The sequence below is a fragment of the Sphaeroforma arctica genome (genome assembly GCF_001186125.1).
Source record: "Sphaeroforma arctica JP610 unplaced genomic scaffold supercont1.219, whole genome shotgun sequence".
Taxonomy (NCBI): Eukaryota; class Ichthyosporea; order Ichthyophonida; genus Sphaeroforma; species Sphaeroforma arctica.
Genome location: NW_014040339.1, coordinates 24,892 through 48,388, shown reverse-complemented (window position 1 = coordinate 48,388; position 23,497 = coordinate 24,892). Strand labels below are relative to the sequence as shown.

The window sequence follows — 23,497 nt, the reverse complement described above, 5'->3', positions numbered from 1 at the left end:
CGACTCTAGAGGTCACACACTGCTGAGTGATACACCATCTATCCAGGAATTTGCACACGAACAACTACTTGCTAAGCAGAATCCGCACGGGGCAGAAGCTTTGAAGAACAGATGTTGCAGCGCGCAAATGCCGGGCGTCCTACAACAGGGTTGGCTGCCAATGAGATAGCTACTGGCACACACGAGCGGTTGCAGACATCGCTAGGAAGCGAAGACAACCCTACATTTCGTATCCAAGGTCGTACGCGACCACACCATGGACTCGGGTACGAATCACCTGGGTCAGAGGATAGTTCAACCGAGGGGGAGGAGACTCTGTCTTCTATTGAGAACACACCATCTTTTCAGGAGTTCGCACGGGAACAGGTATTAGCCAGGCAGAACCCCCACGGGAGTGAGGCGTTGAAGAACAGGCAGGATCGGCTATGTACGAACTATCGCCAACAACAGCAACGACAGTCGTTCGAGAAGGAAGCAGCCAATGAGTATGTACAGACACCTAAGCGGCAAGAGAAGGATACGCCGGTGCCTCCGCCCACACCGGCTAGTATTGAGAAAAGCCGACAAGTACTACATGCACGGATACTACACTTGAGCGACGAACTATGCCAGCATGTAGCTAAAACAACCACACCTCGAGAGACGCACAATCGGCAGACAGACCGACCACAGCGTCGACTTCAGGACAAGGGCAGAACAACACCCAGAATAGCGAATTTATAACTCCTCGAGTACAGGTAAATGCAATTACACAGGACGACGGCCTGGTACTACCATCGGAAGCTACAGAGGTACACATCAACACGATACTGACGGAAGACTTCGAGCAGACGACACCGGAGCCAGACCACGCCCACGGGGTATGGGAGGCCGTAGCCGATCGTGAGATGACAGGGTGTCTGAGTCGGATATGAGCTTCACATTTGCTAACACTATTAGAGCAGTGATGGCGATTCAAGACCCATTGCTTTCTTCTGATAACCGACTTTATATTCAAGTGCAGGTCAACGGACGTACGTTCAAAGCCTTGATAGACACGGGAGCAAACAGAAGTTGTATCTCACAGACATCTGCAGACCTCCTCGGCCGCCCAATAACTCCAGCACCACCTGGATCATTCATCTATTTAGCTGACAAGGCGGTTCGAACTCCTCGACTGGGGACGACGGGGGTGGTACCCGTTAGGTATGGAACCAAGATTATCGACGGGTCACTGGAATTGATGAATTTGCCGGCAGGTATAGACATCATAGTGGGGCAAGATATGTTGAAAGGATTGGGTTTATACATAGGCGGTATCCAATCACCACTGGCACCAATAGACCCCATGGAGCTAGATGAGATTCTCGAACCCATCCCACGCCGACAAGCATTGAACACGACGGAACCAGCCGATGTGCGCCAACGGTTGGCACAGGATTTATAAGTCAATAAAAAAATTGCCGACAACGCACGATGTCGTCTGGAAGGGAGTGAAGTTACTATTCCGGTAACCCGTGAACAGGCGATGTACATGCGCAGATCGATGCGTAACTTTGTATCCGACCGATGGCTACCCTACGTGGATGAACAAGTGAATAAGTTGTTGACGGATTTGGTGATCACGAAACGAACGACACCGACAACTGTTCACCTCCCTTTCCTTGCAGTCCCGACGTTCGATGCGGAAGGGAATGTAAAGAAGGTGCGCGTGTGTATAGATATGCGTGCCGTTAACGCGCTTATCCCTGGTGACCAGTTTTTGATCCCCAAGGTCAACGAACTTATCTCTTGTCTCAAGAGTAAGGAGTACTACACGACGCTGGACATATCTGCGGCATACCATAAGCTACCGATCCATCCAGATTCACAATACTTATTTAGTTTTACACACGAGCGTTATCGGTACTCATTTACATCGGCAACGTTCGGACTCCATGTGCTCACGCAACAGTTCCAACGCACCTTGAGCACGATCTTGACGGCTTACCGGTCCAACACTATATCGACGACATAGTTATCGCTAGCGACGACTATGACGAACACATTAGGACGGTGCAGAAGGTGATTCAACGCTTAACATACCACAGTTTTAAGCTTAACCCCGCCAAGTGCCACTTCGCTATTTCCGAAGTGATGATCCTAGGGAAGAAAGTGTCGGCACAAGGTATCGACATTGACCATGAGAAGCAGGCCAAGCTTATCGATTAGCCCACTCCTCTACGGTACAAAGATATAGCCTCGGCTTTGGGTTTAGCAAATTACCTTCACGAGCATCTACTTAACTTCGCGAACACGGTCGCACCTTTGCACGAATTTTGCAAACTCAAACCAAGGGAGTTGATAGGCGATTGTGGGGAGGAGAGACATACACAGGCGTGGCAGGCGATAAAGAACGCTGTTGTTAATGCAGTAGCATTGCACTTTCCGGTCGACGGTATACCATTGAACTTGGAAACCGACGCTAGCGATTACGGTTTGGGGGGAGCGCTATTCCAATGGCTCGAAGAAACACTATTTGATGTTCTTGAGCAAGACTCTGAACCATGCGCAACAAAACTATGCTACACCAATGAAAGAGTTATTAGCTTTGGTGTATGGGCTTACACATTTCAGGGAGCACTTGGATGGGCAACGGTTTGCGGTCTTCACGGACCACAAGGCCCCGGTATATATGAATACACAGCTCAAGCTTAATCCGATGCTTCAGAGATGGCACCACATTATCGCGTCATTCAACTTCACCACATCACACATACCAGGAGAGTCGAATGTGCTTCCGGACATGTTGAGCATAGTACACGAGGGGACAGCGGAGCAGGACGAATCTGAAATACTGTACATAGACTGTTGGCAGTTATTCCCTAGTTACTTTGAACAAGCGCAACAACACTTCGGTCCGAACAATATAGATGTATTTGCGGACCCGTCTAACGCTCAGCTTCCTCGATTTTGAACTAAAGACGATGGGGAAGGGGCGTTTGCCCACGACTGGTCGACAGTTGTAACCCACCATGGGAAAAGATACATATAATGTTACGCAAGATAAGGACCGATGGTGTGAGGGCAACAGTGTGTCTGCCACGGGTACCAAGGGCACCATGGTTTGACCTGTTCAAACAGTTGTTGCAATCAGAACCAGTACTGGTCCCACGAACGCCACACACGTTCCCCAAGTATGCTAAGTATGCCTGTGGCAAGACGCCATAGGGACACACGGTGAGACCCGCTGTTTTCACAGTGACTTGGGTATGCAGAACCAAAACACACAACGTACGTAATGTGTTTAGATACCGCGCGAGAGATCTCGGTGGCAATGTCGGATGCAGAAGGTCAACCGGCAGTTGAGCGGGCGGCGCCAGAAGAACAACAACGCCGTACGCGACTCACACAAGCGCACCACGAACAAGGACATCATGGTGCGGCTGATACAGTTCAACAACTCCGTCACAACGGTCATGTGTGGCCAGGCGCACTTGAGTTGGCAACGGAAGTCAAACGGCAGTGTGCTACATGCTTGGGACAGGATACGCTTCGTAAAGGTTTCCACCCGATGATTAGCATTGACGCGCGCTACCCGTGGGGCAATATTCAAGTCGACTATATCCTGATGCCACTTGAGTCCAGACGAAAGAACAATTATATACTTCACGTCCTGGACATTGCTACAGGCTACTCAATCCTTCGAGCGACACCGGACAAGACGAAGGAGACGACGGCACACACAAATAGAAGTTTTTGGCGAGCATGGTTTCCCACGTATGATCCAGACGGACATGGAGAATGAATTCACTAACAAGATAGTGAAGCTACTGGTCCAAGAAGTGGGTATGCTACACAAGGTGTCACCGCCATATCGACCCGAGGTACTAGGTGCCGCTGAACGCCATATGGATATTACACGTTCCATTCGAAAATGCTGTGAGGCAGTTCCTCTACGATGGGACGAACGCCTTCCGTTTACGATGCTCTATCAGAACCTTCGGATATCCCGACGTCACAAGAGCGCGCCGTTCAGTGTATATTTTGGCCGGCCGACTTCACTGATGACTTACCGGATACCCAGCCGATGACGAACGACACCTGGGCACAACGGTTAGACCAGTTGCAGGATACCATCCTGCCGACACTCCACCACGTCACCAAGAAGTATACAGGCAAACTTACGAAGACATTTAACCGCCTGCACGCTCATGACTTGGTCCATTTCGACGAAGGTGATGTGGTTATGGTACGATCGGAGGGTAGAACGACTAAGGCAATGCGGTCACTGTTTGGGCCGTATGTGGTGAAGGCCAGGGTCGGACAACGATATGAGTTAGCTAATAAAGACGGATCCGCACCTCCAGAATTCAACCACAAACCGGTACGGATGGAACTCCTTCGGTTAGTGGATAGGCGCACAGACCCACCACTTGACGACGAATTGTGGACAGAAGGAGGTGTTGAGTTTTGCCACATTATTACACACCGTACTAATGATGAAACAGGGAAATTGGAATACTTGGTGCGATGACGTGATGACGATCCAACGTGGGAAACATCGGAGGCTTTTGATGATGCCAACGATTTCGCGGCTTACCACAAAGCCTCACAGACACGGTCACGTAAACGCCAACGTTTATCTTCAGATATGCCTACTCGGTAGGACGGTGCGCTCGAACCGTAATCGTCGAGCACTCTAGCTCCCGAGTATAAACCAGCCACTCTAGCTCCCGAGCATAAACCAGCCACTCTAGCTCCCGAATATAAACCAGCCACTATAGCTCCCAAGTATAACCAGCTACTCTAGCTCCCGAGTATAAACCAGCCACTCGAGCTCTGGAGTATAAAACAGCGATATCTACTAGACAATTCCTTGGGCTCTGTTTGGAATCATCGGGTTAGCTGGTTTGCACGGTTTCTGCTATTGGCAGTTTTATCTCCGACACAGGTATAGTTCTATACTGTACTTGTCAGAACGCATATGTGGTGTCACTACTGAACAGTTGTCTCAAATATTCAAAACGACGGGTTACTCGAGACGTACACCTCGGGTCCTCTAGCTCCCAGAGGTAAAATGCCAGCACACTGCTCTAGCTCTCGAGGAGAATGCCAGCACACCGCTCTAGCTCTCGAGGATAATGCCAGCACACTGCTCTAGCTCTCGAAGATAATGCCAGCACACTGCTCTAGCTCTCGAGGATAATGCCAGCACACTGCTCTAGCTCTCGAGGATAATGCCAGCACATTGCTCTAGCTCTCGAAGATAATGCCAGCACCCTAATCTAGCTCTCGAGGATAATGCCAGCGGATCCCTCTTGTTCGTGCAGGTAAAAATTAGCGTCCCAGATAGTTAGTATATCTTCATTCCTGAAGCTCGCACACGTTCCGTGCTTCAACTTGGGGGGGTTGTGGTCAGATATACGATTTAGGGTTATTAGACCAGTTATAGTTAGAAGACGTTTAGTCACCAGCTCGAGTGGTGAACAAATAGCCGAGCCCTCTAGCTCTCCGAGGTTAAATGCCAGCACAATGCTCTATCTCTCTGAGGATAAATGCCAGCACAATGCTCTAGCTCTCTGAGGATAAATGCCAGCACAATGCTCTAGTTCTCTGAGGATAAATGCCAGTACAATGCTCTAGCTCTCTGAGGATAAATGCCAGCACAATGCTCTAGCTCTCTGAGGATAAATGCCAGCCCTCTAGCTCTCTGAGGTTAAATGCCAGCACAATGCTCTAGCTCTCTGAGGATAAATGCCAGCACGTAGCCGCTTTCAGGGCATCCCTTCAATCTTTTAAGCTTGCACACTTGTGGTGTTTCAGCTTGGGGGGGGGGGTGGGGTTGTAGTCAGGAAGTACCTGATAGGGTTTATTTAGGATTAGGGTTTATTTGATATTTGGATTTTGTTAGAGACTACATTTTGAACTGGGTTTATCCAATCAGGTTAAAACTGATTAACGGAAAACACATGATCAAAATGATAGTCACAGGGTTTAGTTCAAAAATGAACAACGTCTCCCCTTGTACGAGGGGAGTACGTTGAGATACAGGTATCCTCGACTACTTACTTCAGAACCAACGCCTTCCGTTTACGATGCTCTATCAGAACCTTCGGATATCCCAACGTCATAAGAGCGCGCTGTTCAGTGTATACTTTAGCCGCCGTCACGTACCATTTGCCGACTTCACTGATGAGATACTGGACACCCAGCCGATGACGAACAACACCTGGGCCCAACGGTTAGATTAGTTGCAGGATACCATCCTGCCGACACTCCACCACGTCACCAAGGAGTATACGGGCAAACTTACGAAGACATTTAACCGCCTGCACGCTCATGACTTGGTCCATTTCGACGAAGGTGATGTGGTTATGGTACGATCGGAGGGTAGAACGACTAAAACAATACGCCCACTGTTTGGGCCGTATGTGGTGAAGGACAGGGTCGGACAACGATATGAGTTAGCGAATAAAGACGGATCCGACCCTCCAGAATTCAATCACAAACCGGTACGGGTGGAACTTCTCCAGTATCCTCGACTACTTACTACATAACCAACGCCTTCCGTTTACGATGCTCTATCAGAACCTTCGGATATCCCAACGTCATAAGAGCGCGCTGTTCAGTGTATACTTTGGCCGCCGTCACGTACCATTTGCCGATTTCACTGATGAGATACTGGACACCCAGCCGATGACGAACAACACCTGGGCCCAACGGTTAGACCAGTTGCAGGATACCATCCTGCCGACACTCCACCACGTCACCAAGAAGTATACAGGCAAACTCACGAAGACATTTGACCGTCTGCACGCTCATGACTTGGTACATTTCGACGACGGTGATGTGGTCATGGTACGATCGGAGGGTAGAACGACTAAAACAATACGCCCACTGTTTGGGCCGTATGTGGTGAAGGACAGGGTCGGACAACGATATGAGTTAGCGAATAAAGACGGATCCGCCCCTCCAGAATTCAATCACAAACCGGTACGAGTGGAACTCCTCCGGTTAGTACATAGGCGCACAGACCCACCACTTAACGACGAATTGTGGATAGAAGGAGGTGTTGAGTTTTGCCACATTATTACACACCGTACTAATGATGAAACAGGGAAATTGGAATACTTGGTGCGATGGCGTGAAGGCGATCCAACGTGGGAAACATCGGAGGCTTTTGATGATGCCAACGATTTCGCGGCCTACCAGAAAGCCTTGCAGACACGGCCACGTAAACGCCAACGCTTATCTTCAGATATGCCTACTCGGTAGGACGGAGTGCTCGAACCGTAATCGTCGAGCCCTCTAGCTCTCAGAGATTAAATGCCAGCACACTGCTCTAGCTTCCATGAGGATAACTGCCAACACACTGCTCTAGCTCTCAGAGGATAAATGCCAGCAACTAAGTTACTTGGGTATTCCTCACTATCTCTAAAACTGGCACACTGCTTTTCGGTCAGTACTTCAGTTTGGGGGGGGTGGTTGTGGTCAGAATACAAGTACTTAGGTTTTAGTTGTTTATTTTAGTTATTATAGTTTTTACAGTTTATCAGAATAATCTGATAAACTTGGTTTTTGCTGACTATTACAGCACATGACTTATGACTCACTTTTAGAGTCACTAATTTTATAATTACTAATAAATGAACAACGTCTCCCTCTCTACGGAGGGAGAACGTTGAGATACAGTTATACAGCGTTTAAATACTACACGGTTCAAGGTAAAGAAGTGGCAGTCAACAATCGATTGTTCTGGCTTGGTGGGGTTTTTTGATATACAAATTGAAACTAATTAGATATTGGTTTTCGGGACATGCACCCTACCAAACTTAAAATAGCAACCGGTTCGCTACTGCGTCAATAACCTGTGACATCGACTTCGCAGAGGCTCTTTTTCGCAACTTTGAGACTGCCTTTGAATCAAAATTCTGAATACGTGCAGTACAGTATCGAAAATAAGTTCACTATATATAGGTGGCTGTATAAACCCTCGTGAACTTCTAAACTCGCACCGCCAGAGTACAAAGACAAAAATAATTGTACAATTCCCGACTACCTCCGAGGTCTCGCAATGGTGTGCAAAAAGAATACACGCTACAGTTGTATCGCCCATAGTATACTTACTCGATTGAAGTATATTGGGAGGGCCTGGAGGAATTGGGTGTACATATTTAGTTCCAGTTAGCACATATCTAGCTGTTCCAAGTTATATAGTTTTGTTGCGTCCAATATTCTAGAATGCATATCATATATACTCGTATGCTTATATCACGGTTGTACGTTACAGTCAATCATCATCACTTGCGAAGGATCTAGGAGGGGTAGACATAGCTGCTTTCGTTTTAGGGGGGGGGGGGGGGGGGGAGTATATGCGTGCTATCTTGGTCATTTGTAGTTAAACGTGGAAAAACAGTATCTCAACGTTCTCCCTCTGTTCAAAGGGAGACGTTGTTCTTTTATTCATTAAACTTTAAATTCAGAGTCTAACTATTTCTGAGACATGTGCCTATCTAAAACCCTGAGCGGTACAAACTAAGTTTGCAGATTCTAATATTATAAACTAAAATAACCTAAACTTAAATAACACAAATAACCCTGTCTGGTTGAACACTAATAATTCCGTCTGGGTGTATTCCGACCACACTTTGATATGCTTATGCAATTAATAATTAATATCCAAGTTTTCAATCTCAACTTTGTGTTGTATATTTGTGTGCCAAACTATCAATCCCTTCGAAAAAACAAAATCACGGCGCTTCAAATGCACATGTACAAAATACGGTGGAACTTCTACCAGCTAAATGAGGACGTTCAAGTGGTTCCCACCTGGTTGATTTTTGTTGTGATAGATAACCAAAACTATCAAGCATATATACAAATTGTATTTACGTATTAAAAGGGAGTACTGGGATAATGATAAAACAAAAAATCACAGTCAAGTGCGCGAGGACGGTCGCAATCAAGCCTCGTGTGTAAAGCAATCCTACCGACCTGTTGTACTAATACTTGCGCTGAACAGTTAGTAACAATATAACTGTAGACGGCGTGGGTTAGATGTGGGTGATGAATACATCGCTCAAAACACACACATACATAGCGATATAAATCGTTTCCATCTTTCCCAGAAACATACAATGTGAGATAAGTTTTCAGAAGTAAAAGATGAAATTGCCCTCTGTAGACGGCGTGGGTTAGATGTGGGTGATGAATACATCGCTCAAAACACACACATACATAGCGATATAAATCGTTTCCATCTTTCCCAGAAACATACAATGTGAGATAAGTTTTCAGAAGTAAAAGATGAAATTGCCCTCTGTAATACGATGACATTTTGGACGTTGCTTGGTGACTCCCAAGTCGACTCGAAGTAGTTCGAAACAGGAAGCCAATCGACTATAATAGTTAGATCTTGTCAATACCGCCGGACTCCCATATTGAGCTGTGCGCCATGAGATATTATTTTGATCACGCTGAGAGTCCGCATTGATACTGGGAGGGCTGTTGGAGTGGTGCCATTTACGAGGACGCGGAAGCATGAGCTCCGACTGTTGATTTGTCAGTGTATTGTTCTTGTCTCTAATATCCTTTGGTAGAAATTTCGATAAAGAAAGTCGTTCAAAGTATGTTGTTACGAGTCTATAATAATATATAATCAGTACAAGGCACATCTTACTTTAAATACATATATATTAATATGCCCAGTATGCAACATTCCTCATACAGATTCGAATGGTTTAGTGATAGATCGACAAATTGTAACTTATTTCTCAACTATTTTGTGGTATAAAGAATGTATATCAATTCTTTCGAAGCACACTATAAGTCAAGGATTATGTTAATAGATATTTCAATAATATCCCAGCATACTTTGACCATCGATACGTTTATAGAGAGCGTGAAGATAGTTCATTGGTTCGGACAAAGCTAATGTTTCATTGGTGACGACCAAGACTTTTTTCCATTGATACACTTGCAAGGGCGCTGCTGGAGAAAGATCAGAAGAGCAGCCCAGAATCAAGCGATGAAAAAGGTGACCCCAGTTGGATTCGGCTTACGTAGATATCCAACCAGGGCCTGTAAGACCAACATGGAGACGATATTTCGTGTTGAGAGATCCGTACGATGCAACAATCCGGGCAGATGATGAAGCCGATCGCGAATGAATCAAATAGAGAACAGCGCGAGCTTGGAACCTTCGCCAGACGCATCTCAATCCTTTTCCATATGTACGCCAAACAATGGTTGTTTAATAATACCATTTTTTTCTTCTCCATACAGGCTAAGATACCGGATAGCAAAGTTCGTCAGAAAGTATTTCGCAAAAACTGGCTCAGGTATTTGGGATGGAATCCGATTTGAACTTCGCAAAATTGCCATGGTATGCAATCCGGGACGCCCTCAAGAGCTTCCCGACGGTAATATAGAAAGACTCGACCCTTCACAATGCGGTGCCGGTATATGAGATGTTGTCAGACCAAGGAAAACCCTCGTTGTTTGAGGTTGTCATCATACATCGAGACACAAGGACCACACAACCCTCAGAAAGATTCGTTGCAGATGCATTCACCTATGGCGTCAGAAGTGAAGCATCAGAAATCAATTCCCGAAGAGGTAGCTGACATTCCAGATCATAATGATGATGATCCACAGCAAGAATCTCGGATAAATTCTTCTCCAATATGACTCAATCAAGAACATGACTCAATCAAGTCAAGGGTTTGAAAGGACCAGCTGACGAGACGGACTTGTGACTGCATGGTTAGCAACGATCGGACAGTACTGATTTCTGAGCAAATAACAAGGGATGTAAAAATCGCTGACATTACAGCTCGTATGAATCACGCAGAGGCCGCTTCAACCTTGGCGATGGATCATGGTAAGTTAAATAAAGCTAGTCTATACTTGACTTTGGCTACACATTTCCAATCCAAGATTGATTCTGAACTGTGAGTGATTCAGAATGATAAGGCTGTAGAGGGTAAGAAGTTTGCCAAGTATATTGGTAAGTTGCCCACTACATATCATTTAGATTGAAAACACCGACAGGACCCTATCGACACGAGTGGGTTGGTAGAATTGTCCAGATCTTTGAAGAAATTCGCTCCGAACCATGCATACTGCAAATTTTGTAAGGACCTATGGTACGAGGCAGCAGAACAGAGTTTTAACCATCATCTTATAAGTGCAATAAGTTGGGGAAGGCTAATGTAACTGTTGCGCAGCTGAAACGTGGAAGGAGCAAAGCGAGATGATCGCCCAGTTTTTCTAGACGGATCCTTGACCGGAGTTATTGGTATCGATTATGGTATATCCGGACGAATGAACGCCAGTGTCTTGCTACATGTTAGAGTTAGCCACAAACTTATCTCGTGCCCAAACTAACAAATTGTCCGCTGATAGCTTGAGCATGTGTGTGCTCTGGGTACAGACAATCTTCTGGTCAGCCATTCACAGCAAAGATCGGGAAGTATTGTAAGCAGACATGCATCAATCTTACTCAGACAAGGTATGTGAGATTTTGATTGAAGAGCCTACCTATGGCATCATGAAATTCGCGGACATACATTGGTCCGAATTTCATTCGAGACCAGACCAGACCTTTACGAAGCGTCCGAGTTCGGTGGTAAAATTGAGGCAATCTCAAAAGAAGATTGTATCTTTACGAATGAAGGACCAGTTACTGGTCGAGACTCACATTGCGCAGCGGGTAGTAACAAGTGAAGCAAAGTTGGTGACAATGGTGGCCGACAGAACAAAAACAATCAAAGTCCTGATGAACACAAGAACAATGTCCAACACTGGAGGATCCCCTGTGAATAAGTCTGCTCCGTCAGCCTTACCTCCTAAGCATAAGAAGATTAAGAACTGCAGCGAGGCAGTTTGCAACTGGTACATGACCCAGCACGAATCAAATGAACATGGTAACGGTAGATACGCAGTGAAGTATAAACAATTGGTAGTGGAGTGCACAGATTGTACTGGAACTTGAGGTTATCATAGACATATGTGCAAGGTGCAGCCAAAGGTTAAGCTTAAGTGTCAAACATACCGGATTTTGTCACTTAGACAAAGAGATGCGCCGGAAGATGAACGTGTCATCCTTGATGTACGGGTTAATAGGCGTGAAAAAAAAAAGCGTTGATCGATCCGGGCTAGTGTATATCATGCATTTCATCACGTTTCTGTAAAAGAACGGATGTAGTTCGTGTATCAGAACCTACTATGATTACGTTAGCTGGCGAGAGAGAGATAACCTGCCGAGACATGGCCGTAGATTTAAGGTTTACATTACCGATCAACGTTTTGTTACTTGACCTTGATTAATATGTTGTCGTGAAAATTTCACCGCTATGTGAAATGTATCAAACAAGCGTTTTGCCGACGATGACAGATTCTGAGGAGTGTCCATCGCCAAGTGCAAATCCGCTGGTTCCAAAAAAAAATCTACCAGGAGATTTCACCACAGTTGTCGATTCCTGGATATAATTCAAGCCACAAAACTCGGCCGGCATCTGATCAGGTGCCGGAATTTCTTGTGCTCGATTTTGAACGTGTTGCAACATCCGCTCCCTGCGAGAAACGTGGACATTATCGTGTGGTGCCACTTGAGGTATCAGCTTCGTGCCGTCAATTTTTTGTTTCATTTGGCTGAGTTGCTTTATATCGTCCGCCATGCTGTTAGGCAACTGACCAGTCGACATCGTTTCTATCTGTGTGGGGTGTTGAGGTGTCCAATATAGTAGCGATGTTGGTGCTACCTGTCGCTAAAGAACATGTCATTGGCCGTAGACGCTTCAATATTCGCCAATGGGAATTTACGAAGTTGGCGAAGTTGTCCACGAATGAGATGAATAATTTCCGTAGCCTCCTGCACATTCATCAGCGTTCTCGAGTGTCCATCTTAATCAGAAATGTACTCCGGATTTTGTTCGACCTTATCGAACGTAGAAATCGAGTGCTGAGCCTCCAAAATCAAACGGGCCAGCGTCACGTGGATTTCTGCATTTCCTTCATCCTCAGGTGTAGGGTCTCTAAAAAATACTGTCTTCACCTTAACACAGATTAAAATCAATCGATGGACAACAACACGCTTGCTTGCCTATCTATAACTAAATTGATTCTTAATATAATATAGTCTTCACAGAACGTAGTGTAATAAATACAGTAGTTCGGTCACTTAAAATGTAGTCAAAACTAAGTAACGCTTGGTAAAACCCAAGAGCACAGTGTTAAGTCTGAAATAAGTGAACTCAGTCAGAAGTGCCATTATGAACGACGCGCCTGCTGTATTCATTAATCACATTGCTATGTGAGACAAGATTTTCTCTATTAACAAACGGATATTTATGAAAAGAGTTTCATCTCCTAATTACTAAATTATGATGGCACACGATGAGTCATCCTTCTCGCTCATTAAATCCTTGTCTATTCCACTGTAGTAAAAGTCCCCTTAAACCACTATCAGTGTGGAGTTAGAATTAGTTTACAATTAATTCACACGAGGTGAATTATTTGTAGACCACGTAGACAATTAAATATAAGAATAAATACACCGCACTGAGCCTCAGGGAGACTCAGTAGATTTTAGTATCGTATTTTGATGTGTTTACTACATTTATACTATTTCCGAAGGATTTCCTTAAGAATCCTGCCGCCAATCATATCGTGTATCTCCTTAATTTCGAGCCTACAAGTCCATTCAACATATATCGTCATCTGCCAACCTCCAGCTCACATTACCCGCACTTTGGTTCGCAAAGCACCAATCATACACCAACCTCCTCTTCTTTCGAGCCTGCGCGGCCGTTCGCCAACAAACCACACTATACAACTTAGAACTTTTCGAACCTATTAGCTTTCACACTTATAAGTTATCGCCCACACTTAGAAGTTCTCGCACTCTTATTTACGCCCAGGAACATTACCCAACAGTTCGGTACTTACAACACCAACATTGTTTTAAATCGGAGGTAAACATTGTTGACATTACACCTCCCCAATGAACAAGACAATAGTGTCGAGTTCATTCATTCAACCATTTACTCAACTGCTTCTTCCGCAAAATCGGATACCTCGCAACCTGGAAGAACATCTGCAACCTGTTCCACCTGTTCTTATGGAAGTGATGCTTCATAGCCAAATCCAAAGTATCTTCTTCCGCGCCCTTACCCTCACCTCGCTTCGCCGCATCGACTATCGTTTCAACATATATACCAAAAGCTGAATTCATGGCATATAACCAAGTCCTCCCCATCTTTGTTGACCGCATTACTGCCACCATTTCATCAAGTTCTGTAACACTAGCTGCCCCTTCACCAGTATAATTGTAGAGCCAGATCAAACAAGCTTCCCTTCTACGCATTCTAATACTGGCCTCATGCTTCGGATCCTCTATCCTCACCTTAAGCTGATCCACATGTACTGACTTAACCTTACCATTAATGCTGACCTTGTACATCTCTTGTAAATGTTCCCTCATAACAATCGTGCCTCGCACTAAATAGGTTTTCGCCAACTTACTATCCTTCGACATACCAGTATACCAAACCAACTGCCCCGGCTGCCAATCTGGTGCCTCCTTTATATTCTTGTCTGCCGCCGTTGCATGCGCCTCCTTCGCTACTTCATCGCTAATGACCACCGATCTATCCCGCACAGCAGCTTCACTCAGAAGCTCAGAACCTATCACCTCTAACAACTTCGCCTGAATTACTCTGTCAACCTGCCCCGTATAATGCCGGCCCGTAATATGATAGTATGGACTGATACCCGTGGCCGAATTCACTGTCGCATTGTACGCCAATATGACTGAATATATATATGCTGGCCATAAGGTTTCCTCCCCAACCGGCAAGCTCTTAGCAAGCCAATCCACAATCGTACGCAAGACCCTCTCTGCCCTACCATTACCCTGATCCCTATTTACTTATACGTAATGGCATTCTGCACCTCTCTCTGCCCAGAAACTTTTCATATCTGCTGAAGCGACCTCATCCATCACTACCTTCTTAGGTGTACCCCAAGGCAGCACTTGTTGTTGAACAAACTCTAATACCCCTTTAGTATTCTTCTCTTCCGGCGTGTATGGCCGACACCACACCATCCTCGAAAAATGATATATGGCCACTACTATAGCTTCGAAACCGTGAACTGTCCTTGGCAAGGTCAAATGATACATGCCTATACACACTGCAACCCCTTTCGGCCTCTCAGGCTGCATTAACAACCCTGTAGTCCCACGAAGCCCCTCAACTTGCTGACACGCGACACAACTCTTCAAAACCTTCACAACCTGCGAACGCAACACTTCCTGTCCATACTTAACCTTCAGGAACTCCCATGTCCTATCTACCCCAGCATGCGCTAAAGTCTGATGCACCAACGTAATAACGTACTCTTGCAAAGGCTGAACAAGTTCTGACCATACACTTAGACCAATTCTTAGTAATGCCTCTCTCCATCACTGCAGTGACCTGCTGATGCAATAAACCCACACGAACCTTGAAGTCTGTACTAACCTTGTCATCAAGACTCTCCTCCAACACTCGTAGCTTCTCTTTAACCGCCGCCAGCCGGACCCTTCTGTCTTCCATACTCTTGCAGACGTTATCAAATGACAGATCCACACCTTCATCAATCTCTGGCAGACCCATTTTTGCACATGCAGCGATCTTAACACCCTCTACCGAGACAGGCACCATAATAGGATCGAATCACCACGGCATACGACTAAGTTCATCCGCAACTTCGTTCTTTGGCCCTTCCAGGTACCGCAAATCCATATCAAACGATCGTACATACATAACATTCCTGTACCGTCTCTTACCCACTGGATCCGACGTGAACTCTGCCTGCTGACCAACACCAATTAAAGACTGATGATTCATCTCTACTATAAGCGCCTTGTACGACCTCCTAATCAAACCCGCGAACTTCAAAAACCCATATGCTAGCGCTATCAATTCTCTATCTGTCGGAGACAGATTAGCATGAAAATCTATCTTGGAACTCACAAAGCCCACCGGAAGCCATTCTCCATCTCTTCTCACACCTATACCCGAATCCGCTGCATCTGTCTGCAACCTAAGTTGCTCCTCTTGTCTAGGTTCTACCAAGACTGTCTTCGCCTAGCCTTCTCCTACTCAGGACCCCACTGGAACCGTACCTTCTTCTTAGTCAAATCACTAATCGGAAACAACACATTTGATAAATTCAGAACGTATCTCGCCCACCATCCAAAACACTGATACCACAACCTGACTTCGGCCTTAGTTTTGGGCCTGGGCATATCTAATAACGCCTGAAGCTTCACTTCACTTATCATCGAACCCTTATCTGTAACCTCTCGACCCATCACGACTATAGATTATTCTCGATAAGCGAAATTACATTTTGACAGCCGCAACTGTATCCCTTTCGCCTCAAAGCGCCTGATCGTCTCCACAATACCACCCCAATGCTCAGCTGGATTGTCCAAACATAACGAGGTATTATCAATGTACGTCTTAATTCCTTTAATACCTCCAATGTCTCATTCATTAGTTGTTGGAACACAAATGATGCTTCCTTCAAACCAAACGGCATCCCAATAAATTGGAACCTCTCTCCCCAGGGCGTCAAAAACGCAGTTACCCCTCGACTACCAGGCTCTATCATTAACTGCCCAAACCCATTTCCAGCGTCCACATTGGTTCTCCACTTGCGCCCCTTAACTGTTGCCAGAAACTCATCTTCTGTTGGTATCGGATATGTACCCAAATCTAGCTGTTAATTCGTTCGCATATAATTTATACACATCCTCTAGTCCTTGGATTCCTCATAACTGGGATTACTACCCGGCACTTTAGGTACAAGTTTCGGCACTTTAGGTACAAGTTTCGGCACTGTAAGCCAATTCGTATCTTGCACCCTCTCTATCAACCCAGCTTTAAGCAATAGTTGCGTCTTTTTCTTCATCACTTTTATATGTTGCACATCTTTTTCCGCATATACTTGTCTCAAAGGGGTCCCTCCTTCTTTGATCTGAAGCTTAAGCATCCGATCCTTCACAAACTTTGGTTTCTTGTCATTGTACGCCACCCTCCTAATAGCCGCCACCAACTCCGCCAATTCTTCCATAGACTTCCCCAGTTCTCCAGCCAACAGTTCCAAGCCACTCGTATCGAACATTAGATAATCATCCTCACCCCCGGATCCATCACTCTCATAACCTGAATCATAACTCAATATCTATAACACCGGCTCATTTTGCTCAGCCAGGTCTTAAAGTCTGATGGCTTCTCTCGTACCACCTCAACCGGAAACAGGGTATACTTAGTCACCCATTGCCTAGTAAGCACTGCCCCAGTTAATCCATACCCATTCAATTCACGTCTGCCTAACAACATACCCGCATTGTGTGGAATCCAATCCATAACCCGCATATCCAACTTAACCCTCCTCTCTCCTACTAAAGTAGGCAAAACAACCTCAACATCTCGTACCTTGTATTCCACATAAAGTGGAGCACCAAATCCCGTAACCCACTCTCCACACAAATCATACTGAGCAACCAGCCCCAGACGCTCTGCCAAATCCTTAGAAATCATCGACATATCGGCGCCTTGATCAACAAACGTATCGACATAACACTGTTTACTCTCCACATAATTATAGATCAAAGGTTGGCCTGGTCCTTAATAATTAGTCGCCGCCGCAGCATGTCACAATTCAGGTGTTCCATGTGCACTCATACGCACCTCCCCAGACGCTTGTAGTAAATGAACGCTTCGATAACTGTATCGCAACGTTCTCCCTCCGTAGAGAAGGAGACGTTGTTCATTTATTAGTATTTGTAAAATTAGTGACTCTAAAAGTGAATCATAAATCATGTGCTGTAATAGTCAGCAAAAACCAAGTTTATAAGATTATTCTGATAAACTGTAAAAACTATAATAACTAAAATAAACAACTAAGACCTAAGTACCTGTATTCTGACCACAACCTCCCCAAACTGAAGAACTGACCGAAAAGCAGTATGCCAGTTTTAGAGATAATGAGGAATACCCAAGTAACTTAGTTGCTGGAGAGCTAGAGCAGTGTGCTGGCAGCTATCCTCTGAGAGCTAGAGCAGTGTGCTGGCAGCTATCCTCTGAGAGCTAGAGCAGTGTGCTGGCATTTAACCTCTGAGAGCTAGAGGGCTCGACGATTACGGTTCGAGCGCACCGTCCTACCGAGTAGGCATATCTGAAGATAAAATTTGGATTTGGGCACGTTGGCGTTTAGGTGTCCGTGTCTGCGAGGTTTTGTGGTAGGCCGCGAAATTTCATTTATTAGATCATTGGGGACTAGTTTTTTTCTAGCTATATACAAGCGGTAGCAGTTCACTGCACCATTGAAATCTCTAGGGATAAATATTCTACATCTATGGCAGTATAGAACCTTGCTGCATCCGACATTATGTAATCGCGTTCCACAACAACTTAAGACACATGTCGTATATTTTTCGTCACCCAAATCCACAAGAGTACATGATGACTTTGGTGACGACGTTGCTCGTATCAGCTTGTTGTGGAATGTACAAAGTGACAGAATTCCTGCTCGGCAATGTGTTCGATTGCTTAACTCGGACTTCATCCAGGCCGCAGTGGTAGAGAACGAGTACGCAAACTCGGAGGATAGTGCCAGGGTGGCGGCAAGCCATACTTCATGAAGACGCCGTACACGGGCACGCAAGGCTCTCTCAAACAATCTTGCCATCGACACATTCTTAGCCGACTTCTCCTTGTCCACTCTCTCTTAGGGTCGAGCTCGGGTGTTACCACACAGGGCGGTTACTCTGTGGCTATAGGACACGAGTCGGGAAAAACAACACAAGCTGCGGGGTGTGTGGCGGTGGGACGCAACGCGGGTGAGACGGCGCAGGGGGCTAGTTCCGTGGCTATAGGCTATACGGCCGGAAACGATACGCAAGGTCTGTCCGCGGTAGCTGTGGGTTCCGGTGCGGGTAAAACGGACCAGGGTGACGAGTCGGTAGCCGTTGGTCTGTATGCGGCCCAGACCACACAGGGTGATAATGGCAGTAGGTGATAAGGCGGGTAGATACAACCAGAGCAACCACGCTGTACCGTCGCCCTTGGTCGGGAATCTGGCTCAACCGACCAGGGTTCGTACGCTGTGGCGGTAGGATCAAAGGCTGGAAACGACACCCAGGCGTCGAGCGCGGTGGCGGTGGGAAATAGCGCCGGACAAACCACCCAGGGCGAAAGCTCCGTGGCTATAGGGTATGGGGCGGGGATGACGATATAGGGCGAATATTGTGTAGCCGTAGGGGTTGATGCGGGTACGACAAACCAGGGCAACCATGGCGTAGCCGTAGGGACCGAGGCGGGTAAGACAAACCAGGGTGTAGATGCGACAGCCCTGGGACCACACGCGGGGACCACGGACCAGGGGCTATACAGTGTGGCTATAGGAAGAGAATCTGGTAATGACACGCAAGAGGAAAATTCCGTTGCCATCGGGAATGAGGCGGGTAAAACATCGCAGGGTACAGTGGCGGTGGCCATCGGGTATTGGGCGGGCCAGACGACCCAAGGCGAAAATTCCGTGGCTATAGGACGGCTGACCGGCGCGACGCTACAGGGGGCGGACGCCGTCGGTGTAGGCTATGGGGCCGGAGAACTGAACCAGGGGGTCCGTACAGTAGCAATCGGGCATCAAGCCGGGAACACGGAGCAACTGACCAACAGTGTCGCCGTGGGGTTTTCCGCGGGTCTGACAGACCAGGGGAACTACTCGGTCGCCTTAGGGTCGAGCTCGGGTGTTACCACACAGGGCGGTTACTCTGTGGCTATAGGACACGAGTCGGGAAAAACAACACAAGCTGCGGGGTGTGTGGCGGTGGGACGCAACGCGGGTGAGACGGCGCAGGGGGCTAGTTCCGTGGCTATAGGCTATACGGCCGGAAACGATACGCAAGGTCTGTCCGCGGTAGCTGTGGGTTCCGGTGCGGGTAAAACGGACCAGGGTGACGAGTCGGTAGCCGTTGGTCTGTATGCGGCCCAGACCACACAGGGTGATAATGGCAGTAGGTGATAAGGCGGGTAGATACAACCAGAGCAACCACGCTGTGGCTGTAGGAACCGAAGCGGAATTGACCGACCAAGGTATAGATGCAACAGCGATCGGACCACATGCAGCAACGGATACCCAAGGGTCTATTGCCATTGCCGTGGGTGTACGCGCCGGACAGACACGACAGGGTGAGCGGGCCATAGGGATAGGGGCAGAGGCGGCATTTGTAGACCAGGGAATGTTGGCGATTGCGGTGGGTCATGATTCAGGATTATGCAGTTACTATTGGTACCGATGCAGGCAAGACAACCCAAGGAATAGCCAGTACAGCCCTGGGTCGCGCGGCCGGTTCATTAACCCAAGGTGCAAATTCGGTGGCAATAGGTAATACCGCCGGTGAGACGACACAGGGTGCAAGTACCGTGGCTATAGGCTATACGGCCGGAAACGATACGCAGGGTCTGTCCGCGGTAGCTGTGGGTTTCGGTGCGGGTAAAACGAGTCAGGACGAATACAGTGTAGCAACGGGGTTTGAAGCCGGCAAGGACAGCCAGGGGGAACTATGCGTTGCAGTAGGTCGCTTTGCCGGGAGTGTAACCCAGGGTGTGCAGGGTATTGCCATCGGAAATCTGGCGGGTTTCACGACACAGGGGATTGATGGCATTGCAATAGGGACAAGTAGTGGCTACCTTTCGCAAAGCACCATGTCTGTTGCGGTGGGACACTACGCCGGTACAACCACACAGGGTGAAAGTGCCATAGCTATAGGGTACCACGCGGGGAATGACACACAGGGTATCAAAGCGGTGGCCGTAGGTGCGAATGCTGGCACGACCAACCAGGGTATTAATCCCGTGGCCATTGGTCACGATACGGGTAAGACGTCCCAGGGTGAATATTCCGTGGCCATTGGACGGCGGTCCGGTACTACACTACAGGGAATAGAAGCTATTGGGGTGGGCTTTGGTGCGGGCGAATTGAACCAGGGTGCCAAGGGCGTGGCTATTGGCCGCAATGCCGGGCTGGATGCACAGGGAGAAAGCTGCGTGGCCATTGGATCCAGTGCCGGGATCGATACGCAGGGTGCAAGTAGTATAGCGGTGGGTAACGAGTCGGGTCATACGACACAGGGTGTGGGCTCTGTGGCCATTGGCGCGAAAGCCGGTAAGACAAGTCAGGGTGACTATAGTATTGCAATAGGATTGGATGCAGGAGGCATCAATCAGAGTGAGTCTTCGATAGCAGTAGGACGTTCGGCCGGTACAAACAACTTGGGTGAAGGGAGCGTCGCGGTTGGTGACGGTGCACTTTACCTCACCAGTACCGATAAATGTATTGGTATTGGTAGGAATGCCTTCTACGAGAACGGCGGCGAGGGTAGTATAGCGATAGGGTATTTGACGGGCCGAATGGGAGATGCGGGGGACAGTGTACTAATCGGGCGCGAGGTGGCCAGGTACAACGGTAATCTAAATTCAAGTATGATTGCGATTGGTACGTTGGCATGTTCAAACACGTCGGAAAGCAACACTATTACACTGAACGCCACGGGTGTCGATTTACCGAACGCGGTGGCCAACTCGTTCATGGTCAAGCCGATCCGAAACGCCGCGAGTCCCAACGCGCTGACGTACAACCCCATAACCGACGAGATCACGTACACGACGTCCACAACCGAAACCAAAGAGAATATTGTCCCGTTAACGCGCAATGCCGGCATCATTCTAGGTCAGCTCGAGGTCAAGGAATTCAGCTACATCAACAAGAGCAAGTACATCGAATACGGCACACCCGGTGTCGCCGCAACCATAACTGATTGGCTCGTGTCCGAGAAGACCAAGGATGGTTGGGCGGTCAAGTTAGAAGAAGTCGGATTTGCCTCGACCGGCCCCGAAGACACGCCCGCTAGTGTCGGTGAACAGGACACTTTCGTCCAGCAGCTGTACGCCGACTACGTGGCGGCAAAAAAAGCTGTTCCCGAAACGTTTGTGGACAAGGACGAGACACACTTTGGGTTTATGGCCGAGGAAGTGCAGACCATTTTATCCGAGCTCGTGTACGACGACACGGACGGCAAGGCACTGGATATCAAGTGGAACAACATTACGGCGCTGCTAGTCAAGCAGAACCAAATCCTGACGGCGCAGATTGCCGTGTTGACCACAAATTTTACGGCTCTGGAGGCTAGCCTAAATCTTTAAAAAGGTAAAAATTATTTTCACCTGTACGTTTTTTTTTCTCGATAAACCGTGTCCACAAATCCACCAGAACATCAGGCAAAGTACATAGCAATAGCGTGTAAACGGCAACGCATATACCACAGGTGAATATGCGATCACGAATTCCAACGACATCCACCGTAGTGCTGGTCTCGGTGCGCTCTCGCTTTAGCAAAGCAGTGGTGGTCGCAGTACGTATTTCCTCGCTAACAGACAAGGACGGCTCTAGGGTGGAAGGGATTTGCGGGACATCACCGTCATCCTCGTCGAACGATGCGAGCAAGGTCGTATTTAAGCTCTGGTGATAGTCCCACATACTCTCTTCGAGAACTCGGGATATCTCTTCGTCATCCTCCTGTTCAGATGCGGGTGGGTGGTTATTAGTAGCGTCCATTGTAACCTTTGCGTCGTTGTCGCTATGTCTTTGCTTGTATATCAGTACTCTTACTTGTTGCAGAGGTAATATAAACTCAACTCTGCTTGGGTGTTGTCATTTTATAGAGGCTCCCGCTAGCCCGCGCGTCGCGGCCGGGAGGTAACACCACGGTTCACCATTCAGCCCCAATCCGTCGACCCACCCCTAATCGATGCGCAAAAAAAGGGGGTTTTCGTATAAAAGCAGCTCACACAAGCCCTTGAACGATCACATGTTGATTTGCAAAGATAGTAATCGAGACAGGGAAAAAAGGTAGCCCGAGTGAATATTCCAGTCAAAGTATTCTACCCTAACCCCAATCTCTTTCTAGAAAGCCAGTATGTTTACTCCCGATAATAATATGATTGGATGCGGCGGCCCGTTAACCTTAGCCGTTGCCATTTCCCAGATCAAGGAGCGCCGACGCAGCCCACGGACCGGCGCCACTGCCCCTACCCCGCCGTGCACGCCAATTCAACGCACCACACCTAGCGGTGACCTATCGAACTCGGATGCCAATATTTATGCACCAAAGTATCTGCTCAACGAGTTTAAGAACGGACACAAGACCGTTCGTGTGTACCGCAGCATGGTGGTTAAGTTTTACAAGGGAGGCGCTGATGTAGCCTCCTGCGCTACGCACGAGTACCGGATGGCAGTTCTGTTTGCAAACCATCCGCACATTATGAATGCTCGAGGTGACATTGTGTTTAACCAGCCTCGAAATCTTACGGTCCTTCGATTTACCAACCACGGCTTTGAACTTAACGATGCCATCAACCGCGGGATGACGGTTGCGCAGAAGGTGTTGGTGGTATCTCAAATTGCGTCTGCAGTGCAA

The 23,497-nt window shown here is 47.4% G+C and overlaps 3 protein-coding genes across 3 annotated transcripts in view; 2 read left to right on the top strand and 1 right to left on the bottom strand.

The window, feature by feature from the left end:
• Window positions 1-12,329: 12,329 nt before the first annotated feature.
• On the bottom strand, window positions 12,330-12,747 carry SARC_04058 (hypothetical protein; the record flags this gene model as incomplete). Its single annotated transcript, XM_014302126.1, has 2 exons — window positions 12,330-12,537; window positions 12,659-12,747. 2 exons carry the CDS (start codon window positions 12,745-12,747, stop codon window positions 12,330-12,332), a joined length of 297 nt encoding a protein of 98 aa, XP_014157601.1.
• Window positions 12,748-18,654: 5,907 nt separating this feature from the next.
• SARC_04057 (hypothetical protein) lies at window positions 18,655-22,223 on the top strand (the record flags this gene model as incomplete). Its single annotated transcript, XM_014302125.1, has 5 exons — window positions 18,655-19,027; window positions 19,058-19,218; window positions 19,255-19,982; window positions 20,023-20,279; window positions 20,323-22,223. The coding sequence occupies 5 exons, from the start codon at window positions 18,655-18,657 to the stop codon at window positions 22,221-22,223; spliced, it is 3,420 nt and encodes a 1,139-aa protein (XP_014157600.1).
• Window positions 22,224-22,996: 773 nt separating this feature from the next.
• Window positions 22,997-23,497, top strand: part of SARC_04056 (hypothetical protein) — a gene marked incomplete at both ends in the record, with an annotated part of 5,263 nt that continues 4,762 nt past the window's right edge. The window contains one exon of the mRNA XM_014302124.1: window positions 22,997-23,463. Within this exon, the coding sequence (XP_014157599.1) occupies window positions 22,997-23,463 (467 nt within the window). The remainder of the gene's footprint in view (window positions 23,464-23,497) is intronic.